This window comes from Magallana gigas, chromosome 2 (assembly GCF_963853765.1).
Source record: "Magallana gigas chromosome 2, xbMagGiga1.1, whole genome shotgun sequence".
NCBI lineage: Eukaryota > Metazoa > Mollusca > Bivalvia > Ostreida > Ostreidae > Magallana > Magallana gigas.
Window position 1 is genome coordinate 21,844,335 of NC_088854.1, and position 18,926 is coordinate 21,863,260.

Below are 18,926 nucleotides of genomic sequence, written 5' to 3' on the forward strand. Positions count from 1 at the left end.
CTTACAAGGACTATATTTTTGGTTGAATATTGTCGTACGAATATATCACATGTTTCGCAATGCAGAATAGATATTAGCAATTTAAAAACAATTACATTTAATTTTGGGTTTTTTTAACTAATGCAAACTAATGATATGATACTTGGGTTTCAGAATTTGTTTTTAAAAGAAGATTTGCCTATCAAATTACATTTTTATAAGCTTTTTAAAGAGCTAATCCTATACATTGATTTGTGTGAAAAGTTTTTTTCTCTTATGGTCAACATATTAGCTTATATATCTTTATATAAAATCTTCGTAAAATGTAAAAATCAGAAATATTTCAATTTTGGAAGCATTAGAAAATAAGTAAAATATCTATGAGTAGAGGAAATGCAGGCTAAGCCATATCAATTTTAGTATCAATATTTATTCCAATTTGGTAGTATAAGCTTATAAACATTCTGATAATCTATCATTTCACTGAAGAATACAATCTTTATATCTTAAACGGATGTCTACTTAACTGCAAATTTTTATCATTTGTTATGTTAAGGAAAAGGGAAGTGACCTTGACCTGACCTTCATGCGAAAACCAGGAGATCAAATTTAATTAAACTGATGGAACCATTTGGTTATATGATCTGTTTTACAGTGTCAAAATTTCAGGAACTTCTTATTATAAGAAGTATGTTTGATAATAAGAAGACTAACTCGCTCCTTCCTTAACAATAATTCAAATTACTTCTATGTGCTTATATAAAATATATATAAAACTATCGCACAAATTTTAAAAAATTCAAAGTTTTACAAAAATGATTGACATCAGAGAAAACTGGATCTACTTTAAAGACGATTATTGAAACATCTGAGAATGGATTTAGCCTAAACTCAGTTTGTTTTGTAAGGTGCCCCATTGGATTTTTCCTTCTGTATGGTTTTCTTTGAAACGCGTCTCTGTAGTCTACAAGGTTTACGTCTAATGTAACTGTTTAATACTGAATAATTTTGAAAATGAATTGTGTTCATATCCTTAGATAGCGGTTGTATTTTCATATTTTAAGTATTGAAAATTTTGTTTTTACACTCATCCAGTAAATTCAAAAGTTACAATACGACTGCTTCAACTAACAGGGTGGTCATCGGACATGAAATAGGAAAAAAACGTATAATGACTATATGTCAGCTTAAAAGATTTTTTTTTCAAACTAGTTACAACAGCGCACATGCCATAATCTAGCTCTCCAGTGGCTCGTAACATAAACGGTGCATCAGATACAAAATAAAATTAGAATATATATCTAAAAAAAGATCATGTCTTACAATTAGATTTTAACACCGAAAAATATTAATATTTTGTAACATGCTGGCAATAGGTCAATCGTTAGACCAAGCAGAAATGTACAAGATATTATGTTATTCATTCTAGCAGTCACTACAACTTTACAACTACATGTAATGAGTAATGAGAAATGTTGATAAAATACAAATTCACACTCTTCGCGTAAAAAATTATGTAGTGCTTTACTGAAACCATACCAACTCTTTAGTTTGATGACTGAACCGTAGCGGAAGAAAATTTCATGCTAAAAAATTCACTGACTTGGCTACATTCATTACACTATACCCAAAATGAATGGGAAAAGAGCAACTACTGAACTTGAAAATTAGGGTCTACATAAAAGGTAGGTCCCTACTCGGTATTGAACCGGTAGCTCCTCATCAGGAGGTCTGTCATAAATATGGGAAAATCAAATATCTCATTGGTTTGTCTATAAATGGGTTACTAAAATTAAAACAGGTTACGAACGCCTCAAAGACCCTGTTCGCAAAGGTCACACTGCAACAGTTAATATAATAACATCGTAAGGCAATTGGCTCGGTGACATACTTGTCGTTAGCACGTGTTCCTGGTATTTTGAAAAAATAATTCGAAAGATTAGAGAGATAAACACTAGGTGGATACCTCATTTGCCTAGCGATAAACAAAAGAGAGTCCGAGTTAAAATGCAAAGAAAAGATTGAAATTGTATCTAAAATGTATCAAAACGACCCTTGATAACTTAAATACTAGTGTAAGGTGTTTGCCTTATCCCGATATTTGCGGGATCCTTCAATTACTAAACTAAATTTTAGATCATAGAAATGAATCAAAGTACTGAAGTACTGACGGGAGTTGATTTTATCGAATATTATTTATTTTAAAATCAACGATATGCTAGTTTGCTTGGCAAGTAGTTAATAATCTGCATTTGAATTTTCACATTTTTATAATATGAATTCTCTGACTTTTCCGACAAGAATTTCGAGAAAACCTCTTATGAATCATGTTGTGTAATGTTTTAAAATAGAATTGATTTCATCAAACTATGTTTCGGTATTCGAAATATTTCAAAAATTGTATGGATCCAACCAATAATGAACTCTACTCTAGTTCAACCAGATGCTCGGCTGTCTCTGTTAATCTCCGACAGGTAAGAGATACCAGGTCACGTGATAGCTTGATGATGCGACCTCTAAATATAGACTGACTCTCTGCTTGCCGGAGATGTACGGAGACAGCCGGTGGTTGAACGAGACTATATTGAACTCTGGCGTAGGAAAACATATGACTGCAAAAAAACTTCAAATTGTTCGTACCATTTAAAATCTGACTATTTCCAAGGTATTTAATAAATATCACTTTATCGGAAGCGGGAAATTCAAACAACTAAATCCATTTACAAATCTATTTACATTACACTCGTGATGAGACATTCTGATAATAGGGACTGAAATGTAACTTTTTTATATTAGTATAGAAAATAACACTGCAAACACCTTGTATTGTTTTGTAGAAAAGTAAATGTGGAACGGTGCGAAAAATTTCAAGGTCAATAATTACAATGAACTGACAATGCTCCTTTCATAAGACATTAGTCTGCAATATCAAGACTCAAGAAAATGAATCAATTGTACTAGATTGTTTAAAGTAGTGTGAATGGTAATCTTTTACATCAAAGCTGACCAATTCATAAAAGTATTTGGTCGCCATTTTAGTTTCGATCGCTGCTCAACCGCTACTGAGGTATAAATACAGGACGATAAAGTTAGGATCGGTTGCTTTCCGATCAAGGCATGCATAGACTTCTATACACATTTTTGTATGCTTGGAATACACTTTGTTATAATATGCTTGAATAAATGAAAAAAGCTATTATCAAAAATTTAAAAGAGAGTATATGCCTTGAAAGAATAACTCAGTTATTAGTCCCCTGCCGGTTTTTACCGGAGGGGACTATAGCTTTCCTCTGCGTCCGTCCGTCCGTCTGTCCGTCCGTCTGTCTGTCCCACTTCAGTTTTCCACACTCTTTTTCTTTATGCGTTTGAGGAATAATATGAAATTTGCTGAACAGCTTCAAAATGTCAAACTACAGATCAAGTTTACACTTTTTTAGCGTCTGGTTGACATATTTTCGAGAATTTTTTTTTTTAATATTCCAATTTTTAAATGTTCTGGTTCGATATTCTGCATAACAGTACATTGTTTTTACAATTTCCACAACCCGGCAGGGGACGTGTATTGCTTATGCAATACTCTCAGAATGCATGTTATCGCTATCTTTTACAAAAACATGTAGCACTGTCAAACTTTGTTTCCAAACCGAACACTTGTGTCGTTTATAAAGAGTGAATAACATCAAAATGATATTGTATATCCCGGATGAACAACATACAACATTGTAAATAAATAAGCGATTGTAAATCGAAGAAAGTGTAAACTTGTTGTAGTTTGTACATAAACCCTCCGAATTTGAAGTCCATTGATTCTATTCCTGCACGATCTAATATAATGTGCGGTTTGCGCATTTGTATTTTTTAACAGTACGACAAAGGGAAAGATTCAGAACTACAATGATCGATAATTTCAATAAATATGTGCCTGCAATGCCCTACAGTTTAGTCGTTTTATTTCGTCTTTTATGGGATATTCCTTATCAATGCAGTGGTTGTCATATCTTTTTTTTTTTTATCAAAACTCTTTTCTACCATCTTCGCTAGCCAATGGTTTCTGATCCACAACCTAGGGTTCGTGAGAAGCGGTGCGGATCAGAAACCCTTGGCTAGCGAAGATGCTTTTCTACAAATGTTTCCATCCAATGTAATGTTTGGGTGAATAAAATACCTCAATGCGTTTAACATAAATAGTACTGTCGGCCGTATATAAACATCCCTGCGAATGTGTTCGGAATGTTTTCTTTATCGATACTAAGTACGTAATTTATCCAGAGGTGCTCGAATGAAAGTTCACGAGACTTCACCGAGATTTGGTCAGTTCCTGTGAAATTTTCAAGGAACATTCTGCATAAAATAGAATAATCTGTTTCACTATTGATGTGATTACTAGGTCAGGCGCGGATCGAAAATTAATCCCTAGGAGGGATCTCTTTTAAGCATGACAGTTGTTGCAACAGCAAACAAAAACTAATTTTTGTATAGTCACATCTATTTTTAGAACACATTTTATTCACCAATTAATGAAGATAACGTTTAAAATCAATAAACCTCAAGATTTTATATTTGACTACAAGAACCTAGATACTGTGAAATAGACTATATACACGAGGTACGATTTTTACTGCGAAACTGAAAGGGTCTAATAAACCACGTGGTCTAAAATTTGAATGACAATAACATTCGCAGGGGTGATAGGGGTGAGTAGCGATGCGCGTAAGAATATAAATCGAAAACCCATATGGCGGTAGTCGAAGATAAAAGGGAAATAATGCGTATTAGCTTTACATACGACAAAAGTTATACAATTCTTAAAATGAAAGCGACAGTTGGACCTCTAGCGTAAAGCATCTGTAATATTCACCGGGATTTTCATTCCTGCAGACGTATAGCAAGTATTAAGTATTTTCAACGGAAATTTAATTTGTTTTGGATCAAATAAAAAATAAATCAAGAGATGATTTTTAATTACAAAAATACCATTTGTGATAAACAAATTTTCTGAGCATCGAGGTGTATATTATAAAAATATTTGATTACTTTAGTTAACAGCATACTTTGCAGAAAATAATATTATATCAATTGATATCCTGTATCAGTATGATACAGGTAAATTGAAAATTTCGAATTCATATTTATTAAAATTCAGTTGATAATAATATAGCAAAGTAACAAAGAGTTGGTAAACATTTTACGAATTACAAGTTATAGTTGAGTATGTTTTATATAAAACTGCGATCTATAACAATCTTATTTAAAAAAAACAAAAAACCAAACAAACAAACAAAAACAACAACAAAACCTTAATTAGCATAAACCTTTAATGTCCAACTAACTCAGTTGATCAGCATTAGACTAAAGCAAATTAAAATAAATACGTGTAATAATAACTTATGTATTTAACTATCCTTCACTAGTATCCGGTTTTTCTTTGTAACTCTGTATCAAACCATACGCCTCTCATGGTATAATATAAAGTACCTTTAAATAAAACCTCGGGGCTGAAAAGGGTTTCCTTAGTGCCCCCAGTAAGAAACACGATGCAAGTTTTGGTTTCAGTATTGTTTTTTATAAAAAAAAAAAAATCAATCTCAAGTTTTCTTTCAGCCCCTACTTTTAACATTAACATAGACTGTGCGCTTTCTTTACTTAATGCATTGATGTGCATAATGAATAAAATTAATTACTAGTAATTAAACATCTATTTATTCTTTTATACTTACATTTAGATTCTTTGGTTATGTTAACGTTTGTTCTTTCATCGTTATCATTTTTGCCATCATAAATTGGCGTTGTAGTAGATAACAGTATCTCTATAAATGAAGAATACAAAGACATAATTATGTATATTATTAACTTTCATATAACCTTTATCATATATACATGTACTTAATGAAGTTTTCTCTAGTATATATGTAGAAGTTTTAATCATGTGTACAATCATTAAATAAAATACACATTAGAACTGTAGATGAAAACAATTCGAACTAGAACTTTCTACGATTTATATTTTTAAAAGAGTGTAAAATCAATAACAAAATCCCAAAAGTTTACTATCACATTTACCTTTTATAAATATATTGATTCTTTGTAATCGTAAATTTTATAATGTTCGTACTCAACATAACACATAAGGGTGACATTTTCTTTTAGCGGTATATCAATACGCGAATTGTTCTTGTCAATGTAGGTGTGCAGTTCTTTATTTTTTACAATTATCCAATTGTATATTTTATTCTTGCTGTGAGTCTTTCAATTACAAAAGTCAATCCTCTACGATAATAGCTTGGAAAATGAAAACATGAAATAAATACAATTCATCATTATTTATAATAAAATCCTAGATTTGAGCTCAAAGATAGTTAATAGCTTGTTTATCAGTTCTTGGTTGATTAACGCGAAACATTATCGATTTTTACTTACTTTGAGAAGATAGCACATCAAAGAACAACAGACAAGCAACAACACCAAGAAACATGTTTGTTCGCGTTGATGGAGACGTTCCTTTCTGCAAAAGTTTGACAAGGAAGAAATTTGCAGAAACTTGTAAGTACAACTTTAAGACCGTCTATTATTACAGCGTAGTTAGTTTCCGTTAGTTATTAAAAACAGTTCTATTTTTTAGCTTGCTTAAATGGTCGAGTGGTGAAGTCTAACATATAGTGAATTTCTTTGTGTTATATATTTTTATATACACACACACACACACACAGATAAGAAGTAACCAAAATCGACTAGACCCTTATTCCCCCAAAACTCTTAAGAAAGTACCTAAATCAATCCGGAACTTTTCCATCATCTATCTCCAGAAACAGCACAATACCACGTCCAATTAAACATAGACATTTGTTAAAGGACTCGAATATGTGAAATGTTCCTCATATCAGATGAAAACGCTTACAACAAAAATAAGAACTAGGAATAATATTGAATCGTTCATCTTTTGTCGTAAACTAGCAGAAATTTTAAAACATTCGTTGTTATAATATGATGTTCTTATAAGGTTAGTGTAATCAAGCAAATATACTCGAGGAGGAGAGAAACGAAACGCCTATTGTGTGGGAGTAACTGTTATGTCCTGCACTCCAAGCATAATAACGTACACACGTGTTGCTTAATGTTTTGACTGTAACAAATTTTAAATATGTCAACAGAAAGATCTCATTTCAAACCATCGATCTTTGTAGAAAATGAAATCATTTTCAATTGTTCAGCCCACAATACACAGATGCAATTGGAAATCTATTTTAGCATGCATGACTTGTAAACGGGCGTTAAACTATACGACATAGTGAGGCTGCCAGGAAAAAAATTGATACCTTTAGCCTGCTACATGCATGTAATACAAAATCGGATAAAAAGTTGATAACAACCTGTTATTTTGGAATAAATTAATCCAAAGAACCAAGGCTAATCACTATCTAGAATCTGTAAATAACTTCTTTTTATGATAAAAATACTTACAGTGTGGAAAATTCTTATTACGCCGAATGCCTTGACGCGATAAAAATGGCACCAGTTAGCTATTTTTGTAACTGATCTATATTGAGTGGATCCAAGTTTAAATCACACAGTCTGTATACGGAAACCGTGAAGTAAAAGGAATTGGGGAATTGTTCTTCATCTTGACAGGGTGTCTACAAAACTATCGAAAGGTTTATCACGAGACATATCTTACAATTATCATAAGATCTCACTCATGACAATCGTAAGATCTATCGATATCAGATCCGTTTCACAAAACTATCTGAAGTGTTAAAAATATTAAGTCAGGTTTTTAGACACATTGTATCATTGCATTTACTGAAGATTTTATTGCGGATAGTACAAATATATTATACTTGCGCGGAGGCTGTTTTCTCTTGCTTATTTTTTTTCTTTTTTTAATAAGTTAGTGATATAGTTTTACTAGTTTAATGAGTTTTATTCTCTAAACGTTGCATCAACTGAATATCTCCTATGGAAGGGGGTTATTGCTAGATGAGCTGTCAAAATTATGAGAAACCTATGAATTATAAGGCTTAAGAAATAAAAGATATTTTTATATAAAGTATATTGAAGTTCTAGAAACACTTTGATTCACCGCTGCATTTGCGTCTGCACAAACAAATATTGCTTGAATGCATTCAGTTGTGACCATACAGCGTACGGACTTGGAAGAAATTTCCGTGTGAAAATGTTTACGATGTGCCATGTCCAATTCTCAAACGCAGGTTTAAGTGTAATAAAATTATTCTATTTCCTTTGCGCACACTAGTATGGGGGACCTGTAATCTTATAGAGCAGAATATGCAATCGTATTGGAGCCTGAGTATGAATGTGTGTAATCCTGATACTGTAACCTATAAAACTCTGTTATAATCACTTCAACATGTTCAAAGTTGTCTCAGTTCCTTCGTATGACGCACGTTGTTTTTCTTAGTTAATTTAACTTTCAATTTTGCACATTTTCAATCCGTAGTTTCTGCATTTGTATCCTCATGCTCGGAAATAGCACATCTGACATGTTACAAATCGACAAATGTAAAGTCTACTAGTTTGTTGAATTTTTACGTGACCTTACAGTGCTGCTATCGTGAAAGTTGACAAAACAATCCTACCCTATCCTATATCCTGCATCCTATCCTGCAAGTAAGCTATATCCTATCCTATCCTATCCTATCCCAAAACATCAAAAAATATAGGAATAGAAAATGAATAAAACGAAATTCGAGTAACAAATGAGTTTATCAACTAATGTAGTACTCAAAATGACTTATTAAAATGACTTATTGTACACAATAACGTAAACAATCAGGTAAGCGATTAGATTTTTTTGTTTTAATAATATCTATGTAATAGAACAGATAAAAAACTTCGATGTATTTATTTAGCTCTTGTTAAAACACAAATTTTTATCAAATTAATTTCCTTATCACATAATAACCGAGTGAAAATAGCAGTGTTTGGCCGATTCCTTAAGCAATAAATGTAAACACGATCTGTAAATTATGATAATTATTATAAATTATTTTCTAGGAATCATTTAAGATATTGCATTTGTAGTAAAACCATTCGCAGTTATTTTTAAACTATAAATTTATACGCATTTTTAGTTACTTACATTAGTTTTATATGTTCCGTTTATTAACGTACAGAAATATACTTCCTTCTTATCAAAGAAATTATATGAGATGTAAAAAGCAAATACGAGCAATGTATGTTTCTTGTTTAAATGCATATATGTTTATCTATTTCTATGCAAAATTGTTCGTCTATGAATTCAATTGAGTTTTTAAAATTTTATAGACTTTAAATGAAGTAAATAAATAGGTTATGTTGTAATGATTAATTGTGTGACATCAAATTCTCACAGCAACTCCATACTTACGTACGAATTGGCAAACATGCAGCGCCGACGAGGGCGCATCAATGTTTTGCAATTTTTTGTTAATATAATACATTAATAAGCATTCTTAAGAGTTTTAACATGAAATAGGAATTAAATTGATATTGTGAATGTATTGTTACGTTAATTTTCGTTTCGCAAAATCACTCTGAAATTTATACTCGAATCGGATTGGCTATAGGATGCTGGATAGGACAGGAAAAAGAAGAACTTAACATTTGTTTTTCTATCATGTAACTTGCATCCTGCATCCTATCCTATCCCTGTCAACTTTCATGATGGCAGCACTGTTTATCGCAAATGGTTGCTGTGGAAATAGCATGCCGTAATCGCCGGAATGAACCAAGATAAACATAATATTCATTTAAATTGTTATAATTAGCTTTTAATGATCGACACTGTTTTCTTTACATCAAAAATATCATTTTTAGAAAAATTATTGAGGTATGATTGAAACCTGGACAAACAAGAAAAGGTGCATGTATGTAAAAATTGTTGTCCATGTAACAAATGCGCTAGTTTCTGTACATGTAATATAATTTTCATGGATTTATACGATAAGGATTAACTTTTACTACAAACAAAAATGCCTGATATCATATCTTACATCTCTTAAATAATTTGACATGTTATTTAAACTGGAAAATATAAGTTAAATGCGTGATATTTTAAAGGAATGAGACGGATCAAGAAATTTCCGATGGGGATAAAATATTGTGAGCGGCTTGGGTTTGGAGACCGTCTTGAGACCCCATGTAGCTGAAATTAAGTAACGGACGGATCAAACAAATATAATTGTATACATGTATGTACAGTTTAAATTATAAAATCTTATTAAATACATGTATATACTGTACTGACTGTACTTTTACAGTAGTAAGTAGCCTTTTAAGGTAAACAGCACATGTTCGCAAGTGGCTGTCTAGCTCTCCAGAAAATATAATGTACACCTAGCTTATAACTTATTTATCCGAAAAACCTTACTTCCTTAACAAAGTACGATGATATCAAATACGATGATATCAAATACTTTTTATTCCGTCCCCATTCCGGCGATCGCGGATTGCCTTTATTACATTTGTGAATTTGTAAAGTGTCAGCTGTGCTATTTCAGAAAACGGAGATACTGTCATGTTGTAAATTTTGATCTTACCGGGTGGCAGTAAATACAAACATTACAAACATGACAACTTTTCCCATAAAAGTGGGGGGGGGGCAACTCCATGTTTATTCAATTTTTTGTATATAAAATTAAAGAAAAATCTGTGCAAAAAAGTGGGGGGGGGTTGCTTTTTATAGAGTCTATACTTGTCTATAATCTGCTTGAGGGAGTTTGGTTTCTATAAAATAATCCTGGAAAATAATGTAATCTTAAGAATGATTCAACACAAACCACAAATCACTTATATGGATTGCCCCTGGTCGGGGGGGGGGGGGGGGGTAAATGAAAGAAAGCACGGACCATAAAACTCGTTTGATAGTTTAGTTATACTATAAAATCATGATATAATTAATCATAATGTTCTTGTATGCTAAACATAGAAGTGAGTTGGGTGTGGGGATGGGTTGGGGTTGTTGATGTGATATTGCAAGGTACTATCACTTTAACAGACTGAAACCAGGTCATTCTGCAAAAAAAGCCAAACAAGGCAATTCCTTAAAAAACATGCAGGAGAATGACGCTTTCCATACAAACATAAAGAATTACTGTGATACTTTATTTAGAAACTGAAATAAAACTCTGGCAAGAGCCAGATCAGTAACACCCGAAATAAAGAAAAAAATTCTGATTTTCTGTACATCGATACCAAAAGTGTAACAGTGTTTTGAAATTTGATTTTTAGTAGATCAGAAGTAATCACCATCGTATTAAAAGTAAAAGAGTATTTCCTAAAAAAAATTCTTTACAATGAGTCAGCTCAGAGACAATACTGGATACATCTTGGCTATGTTAAGTAGTCTGTTTTTACGTTACATTTGTTTGATTAATATCAATTTTAAAATGAGGTTATTGATCAATATTGCTAGTTATTTGAAAGATTTGTTTTGTTTGAACATACATTGTGAATTAAATTACTTGTGATTATGCAAAAGATGTACAAAATCCCTGTGTGTAAATATTGCACATCTTAACGTGAAGGAGAGCTAAAGTTGTCCCTGTAAGTATTCTTCATGATTCAGAAAATAAATTGTCTAACGAGTGTTTTGTAACTCATTTGAAGATGTTTTTGAGTTGATAACCCTTGTCTTAAGCGTTAATAACGCTTTTTTCGGTTTCCTTGTTACACAAAATACTTATTTAGTCACGAAAATCTCAAAATATTTCAGACACAAGCCCAGTATTTTTTGTGTTTTTGTTTGCCTGTTAATCCTTCTACAAGATTGTATTACGGAAGACTCTACTGAGCGAATAGCATTTTCTCTATAGTCTTTCAGCGTTTTGAAATTTGATCAAAAGGAGAAGAGCGTACAATTCCTGTCGAATATCCCACACCTTGACAATTTAAACGACTTATGTACATCTCTAATATAAAACAAATCGTATATGTGCATCAGGACATGTAATACTATAATATAGAACTTCATTATCTGATCATTAACAAACATGTATGTTTATTTTCTTTACATTACAACGTGATTTCAAACAATCTCTGACTGTGTTAGCACTATTGTTTATTCGACTTTATTTGGACTTGACAAGAACCTTGTGTTTCGTTTTTTCTCTTTTTGTTATTTGGCAGTTTTGAAATGTTTTCCAAAATAAATCATTTTTTTAAAAAGGTTAACCTAAAAGGAAGCCAACAATACAGTTCATGACTACAGTAACTACGTGTACGATTCGGACCCCCTCTCATCCGAGGGGCACTGTCTACTATCCTCCACCTATCACACTGAGTTATATTGACACATAATAATCCCTGTGAAGAACTTTGATAGTTTGACAATCAAAATTAAAGTTTTAAGTTTTAGTGAAAACCATGAGTTTTTACATATAATGGGTCTAGACTCCACTTTAATAAATCATTATAAAAAAGAGTAAAAACGTATCCTTTTATGAAAAGTATTTCTAGGATGGAGTTTAGGCCCATTCATACCAAAAAATGTACAGCATAGCACAGTATATGGTGAAGATTTATTTTAGCATAAAACGTCGTGTGGTCTAATATGGAAACCTATACCTCTTGTGTTTACAGAATGAAACCACGTAATTGATTTGCATCGTTAAATTTATAATATAAGCAATGTATACAAGCCAAAAATTAATATCTCAGCAACGTTTAATGAAGTTCTTTTATATTGTTCCAAGATGGGTGAAATATATCGCAATGTACACCCTTGTCTTTTTAAAGCTTTCCCGTAAGTGTGGAGTGTTTGCTAAACAGATAAAAAATCCTTTTTGTTATATCATTTTTGTAAACACATCGTGTGCTCAGTTTCGTGGTGTAGAATAACTAAGTACATGTATGTGTGAAACTGTCATTTATTACTTAAAATGAAATAAAATAAGCAAAGTATATATAATCAACATTAATGAGAATATAAAATAAAAATACATGTACAAACTGATGTACATGGACCACAAAAGATGGTAAGCATTATGTCCCCTAATCAAAATACAACAATTAAAAAAACCCTGTATTTTCTAATAAACTATGCGTCAAGGTAGGGGGTGAGAGAATAAAAATTAACACATATCGAGTCATTACTGCAAGAAGCACGCCAACATACGCCCTCTACTTACAAAAAATCATATAAATCTCTCGCCCACCGCTTCGCGTGAACATCAAAAGAAAGTTAACTCTAACAAGATTCACAGTTTGCCAAAAACTATAACATTTTATTAAAAACAATTTTCATACCGTTGCATCCAATGAAAGTGACTTCGATCCGAAATAAACAATATACAAATGAGAATTCTTTGATTTGTTTTGTAAAAAAAAGAGTTGAGACATGTTTTTGCTAACATAAAATGAACATTAAAGCATTACCATATCGTAAACAATATAACTCATGAGAAACCAGAAAAAACTGCTGTATACTGTTTTCACAAAGAAAGGATCACTTGTTTATAACAAAATAGTTGACCTACTGTATACGGCCGGTATTGGTTTCTGTCTTTACAAAAAGCATATCGATTTCCGTTCCACTTCTTGATTAAAGGCCATACACAGTAAACTCTTAGGTTCTAGGTTCATAATGTATAGTGATCGAAAAGAAGTTTTCTTAGAGAAATCTTACAATATTCTTTCCCTCATACCATTAAGTAAATCTATGATTTCATTTTGATTGACATCTGAGGATAGTTTTCTGTGATTTCTAAAATTTAGATAAATGTACAATTTTATTTGAAATTTTTACAAGTGAAGAGTTCACGGCGTCCCGACGGCGATCGATGCGTATCTACGGAGCTTTCACCTCGAGTCGTGTACCTGCGTTTCCACTAAGCTCTACATGACGATGGACTGCACTCTCGTCGAGTATTCACCGAGCGCTCATGACGTGCTAAGAGTTTTTACCTCGCGCCCACAGAGTGCTCTGCGCGCTGACTGCGTGGTCAAGACGATCTCTACTTATTGGTATGTACAATTCTACCAAAAACAAACAAGAATTTTGAATTTTGAATTTTACCGTCAGTAAATAAATGATAAAAACATGGTGATTGTTTGTTTTAATGAAATAACGTACATTAACTGATAAGTAACTAATTTCTAAATAAAGAAAAAAATCTCAATGGACAGGCTTACAAAATATAACCGTTATTGGTTGTTAGAAAACACGGAAGGCTAGTAACATTAAAGCAAAATGGCATGAATACCATCTTCGTCGTTTATTAGGTCCTGAATTATTCGCAAAAGCTTTTGATTTTACATAGTCATCAACATAAAGTTTAAACAAGAGATGTTTGTGAAACACTTAGCCCCCTCCCTTGGAAACATCCACAAAGAAAATGAAATTAAACTGCAAATATTTGGAATTTTTCTAAGTCCAAGGGGCATAATTCTGTTGAAAATTGCCCTATCATACCCAAAATCAAACTTGACCTAGACATTATTTAGATAAACCTGTATACCAAATTTCATATCAATATGTGCACCCCCTGTGAAGAAAATGAGCGGAAACTGCATATAACTGGAATGTTTCTATGTCCAAGAGCCATAACTCTGTCGAAAATTGCATGATCGTATCCAATATCGAACTAGACCTAGATATTATCATGTATACCAAATTTCATTTCAATATGTTCATCCTCTGCGAAGAAAATGAGCGGAAACTGCAAATAACTCGAATTTTTCCACGTCCAAGGGCCATAACTCTGTCGAAAATTGCTCGATCGTACCCAATATCGAACTTGACCTAGATATTATCATGATAAACCTTCGAAGGGGGGCATAAAAATACTCTCTATTGTACAGCAGCCATTGTTCACGTTTTTATGGTCTGGCTGACAACGCACTACAAACGCGGTATAGGTGCTGTATAAACGCCAATGAACGCAAAAGAAACATCAAGAGAGGGCGATGATCAGAATAACAGTTCCTTTGGATCGCTATGTAAACGCAGCAAAATGAAAAACAACACGTTCAAACGCCGTGAATTAGCAAAGAGTGCGGAAGAGACGCAGTAACATCTCAAAGGACTAAGAAGGGTCTCCTTGCAAGCGTAGTAGAGTTAACGCGTCTAAACTGCGATAATGTGAGTTCCTTAGGCGCGCCGACGGAGCTCTCGCGGCGCTGTTGGAGACCTTACGGTGCTGTCACGGCGACTCTACTTCGTTCTACTGTGTTTTTATCAGAACGTAGAGCCACGCCGCGTACTTTGTGCATGCTCAAAGTGCGCGCCGTCTCATGGCGTTCTATAATGTTTTAGCGGTCCTACTGCGACAAATGAAGATACAGTTGCGATGGAGTCTCTACGAAGGTTATGATTCATGCATGCCCCTGTATATAAGTGATGCTTGTTTAGAATAGCTCCCAACATCAAACTTTTTACCCAAACATATCGGATATTACAGAAGAAAATCGCCAACGGAAAGATAGTGACAGAAATGGTCTATTTATAGAAATATTACATATTAAAATGGTTTTCAACATTTTTTGAATTGTTTATTATTCTTAACAAAAGCTTACAAATGCAGACTTATACGCATTGACAAATATAAGCAATACAAACAAAAAGGGCATACAACTAAGCAACAATGTACAAGTAAACTTTGATACGAGTAAAAACTTGATTTACTTTCTGTATTTAAATATTGAAAAAGGATATTGCTATTCTTCGAAACAGTTTCAACCTTAAATGCATTATCCTGCTTCTATTTTAATTACCAACATTCATCTTCATGTTTTTCAAATAATAGTATGACAATGTAAACCTCCGATGCCATTTGTAAACGTTTGCCGTAGACATATTAAGCCATCTCCATCAGCATCGATAAACCTTTTGGTCTCCATCGTCCAGTGCTCTTAGATGTCCATTTACGTTAATGTTTTTGACTCAATTTTTCAAGCGTTGGCCGTCCATATTAGGCGATAAAACGGTAAATAGGTTATTGTGAGGTCATATGAAATGTTTATGCGCTTAAACGGCACATTTGCTTAATAAGGACAAACGCATACAAAGTATAAAAATATGACATGCTCCGTGAGGCATAATAAGAACTTCTCCACGAACTTTTCAAACAACACTCGTATATACATGTATGTGCTGATCTTTTAAACCCTCACTGTGGTGCCTACTTGACTCTGAGATCATTGTCAGTAGTCAGTTATTCAAGCTAGATACAGCATTATCTTTACCAAAAAGTTTAATTTCAAATCCTAAAACATCAATCTTCACCAAAAACTTCATCAATAATATCAGGATGTTCTTTCATTAAAACTTGTAATTTAATGACGTAATAGTTCCTTTTCAGTCGCAAGACATCACCCTCTAGTCGGAGTTTCTTGACTTCTTCATGAAGCTTGTCTTGTTGTAAGAGGAATGTGTTCATTTCAGTTTCACGTAAAGCGTTTGTCTTTCCTTTCCACGATGTAGGTGACATGCTGAGATCTGAAAACGAATTATTCTTTAGTGGCAAAAATCATTTTTGACTACATATTGTTTAATTCTCAAAATCCCACAATTATATTTCGCATTTTTGACTTGTTACAATGGTGTGATAAATGTTTTTAATTATTTTTATTCATTTACAAATATTGATATAACATAAGAGAATAAGCAAGGTATTTGAAATAAGTATTGAAAATAGAGACATATGGTAGAAACTCTAACCAAGCTTATCTCAATGTGATGTAATTTTCAGCATCAACAGCTGACCTCTTGCTTACAAAATGCGTCAATAAAATCATCCCATTGTTAAAATAAAACTTACATCCCTTAATGTTAGTTGATTTTTTTTTATTTAAACAATATTTATTGAGTTTAACAAATGAATATGCATTCACAATAGACAATAAGTAAAAAGATCAGGAAACAAGCGATCATGCTTATATCAATCCCTCTGTTAATGATTATACTTGAACATGTGTATTACCCTTCTTCTCTTTTTTTAAAACATTTTTTGTTCATCTATTGTATAATACGATGGGTATGAAATTCAAAACATCATACCTCCATCTGAGTCAGAATCTCGTGATGATACTGTGGTCCCCGGGTCTGTCTTGGTAGCTGCCACTATTGGACCTGTTGAAGAATGGTTTGAATAGAAAAAACATTTTCTTTACAGAATCAAAACAGAACAGTTATAACAAAATGTGAATTTATTTGTAAATGGTGCCCCCCCCCCCAAAAAAAACCCCTTTCATATGTGGTTTTCTTCTGTGTAATTGAAAAGCTTACTCGTTTCACGTTCTTAAATACTACGTGTACTTTTATGATAACAATAGAATTAATGGCAATACTATTTCAACCTCGTGCTACAAGAATTTTAGATTCTAGCTTTACAAATACGTAATCAATGATGAACACTCATTCACTTGTTTTAAAGTGTTTAAAAACATAGTTTTTTCTTAACAATACTTAACATCGTCGCAAAAACGTCAATTAAATATGTTTGACTCTCTCGCGAAAAGAGTATATCGTTTAGTATGCAAATATGCATGTTAATTTAATTCCCGACTTCATTGACACGCAATAATGTATCGAACGATGATTTTTTTTCGACTGACAAAACTGAAGCTCAAAGTATCTGCTAAAAAGTGATTTAAAAATATGATTTCATTATATAATATTACACTTTATCATCAATAGGTTTCTTTACAGTACTGAACAACGAAATTTACCTTGAATATTAAATTCCTTGCTTATCTTTCCCAATTCATTTTTTAATTCCAGTATGTATTTTCCAAACTTGTTTGTATCTGAAAGAATCAACACGAGCTTTGTACTTTCTTTGTGGGTCTGTATTTGTTGTGTTTGAACCTCCAGAGATTTATTTAGGTTCCAGGGAACAAACGACCATTGCACTTCCGCTGTTGGATTGGCCATGAAGATTACTGTCAAATGAAGTAGATCGCCGACTCTGAATTCTTTGTGAGCCACATTGGAATGTCTTACTACAATAGGTGAACCTAAAAAATCAATGTAATTATTAATTTATGTGAACTATCATCTTGATATTAAGATTAACGTAAATTGTATGATATATTTTATGCACTTGTGTATAACAAAATTTTATCATCGAGAATCTCACATTTTAAATTCGGCATAAAAATAAAACTATCAAATCCAGCATCATTTACGGCTTCTATTCTGTAGTTCCCCTGATCCAGACAAGACTCTATTGATACATTATATGAAAACTGTCCAATCACGTGTGGTAGGAATGTCAATCGTTTTGTTTCGTGGAATATCGTCACATTGGACGGAGGAAAACTGTCAACACTGAAGGTCAAATCCAACAGGGATGGCGCAGTTATTGTTGTTTGATTTTTTGTAGATGTAATCATTGGCTTATCTAAAAAAATTCAAAGCATTTCAGTCGAAAAAGATTAAAATAGCTGTAAAGATATTTTACACTTAAAGCTATAAAGACATATAATTATATTAGTATCTATATAAGTATTTACTTATAAATTAAAAAAAATATTTGATGATATATTTTGATACATGGAGACATTGTTCCTACGGTATCATAAAGATGAAGTCGGTTAATTATCCTATTAAAATATCAAAACTTTAATATCATAATTACATTTTAGATTTGCTATGAAAATAAAATTATCAAATCCAGCATCATTGACGGCTTCTACTCTGTACTTCCCCTGATCCAGACAAGACTCTATTGATACATTAAATGAAAGCTGTCCAATCACGTGTGATAGGAATGTCAATCGTTTTGTTTCGTGGAATATCGTCACATTGGACGGAGGAAAACTGTCAACACTGAAGGTCAAATCCAACAGGGATGGCGCAGTTATTGTTGTTTGATTTTTTGTAGATGTAATCATTGGCTTATCTGAAAAATTCAAAGCATTTCAGTCGAAAAAGATTGAAGTTTCTTTAAAGACATTTTACATATTAAACCTATATTTACATAATGTACATGTACATATTAGTATCTATA

General features: G+C 32.5%; 2 protein-coding genes and 1 long non-coding RNA gene across 3 annotated transcripts in view; all 3 read right to left on the reverse strand.

Moving 5' to 3' along the window:
- Positions 1-18,926, reverse strand: part of LOC105341985 (hemicentin-1-like) — a 114,129-nt gene that overhangs the window by 88,203 nt on the left and 7,000 nt on the right. The window lies entirely within an intron of this gene.
- Positions 5,697-7,634, reverse strand: LOC136272198 (uncharacterized). The gene is made up of 3 exons (XR_010710172.1): positions 7,438-7,634; positions 6,397-6,481; positions 5,697-5,786 (listed from the first exon to the last, which is right to left on the reverse strand). It is a non-coding gene; the product is annotated as an uncharacterized lncRNA (long non-coding RNA).
- LOC136272846 (uncharacterized) lies at positions 15,714-18,335 on the reverse strand. Its single transcript, XM_066075588.1, has 4 exons — positions 18,054-18,335; positions 17,644-17,931; positions 16,973-17,044; positions 15,714-16,411 (listed from the first exon to the last, which is right to left on the reverse strand). Exons 1-4 carry the CDS (start codon positions 18,307-18,309, stop codon positions 16,188-16,190), a joined length of 840 nt encoding a protein of 279 aa, XP_065931660.1. The 5' UTR covers positions 18,310-18,335; the 3' UTR covers positions 15,714-16,187.

Excerpts from the sequence above, each read along its gene's own strand:
- LOC136272846 (XM_066075588.1), bottom strand. The coding sequence starts at position 18,309 with ATGATTACATCTACAAAAAATCAAACAACAATAACTGCGCCATCCCTG. Across the intron at positions 17,932-18,053 it reads TTTTATGCCGAATTTAAAAT|GTTCACCTATTGTAGTAAGA; the intron begins GTGAGATTCTCG and ends TTGATTTTTTAG. Across the intron at positions 16,412-16,972 it reads AGATTCTGACTCAGATGGAG|ATCTCAGCATGTCACCTACA; the intron begins GTATGATGTTTT and ends ATTCGTTTTCAG.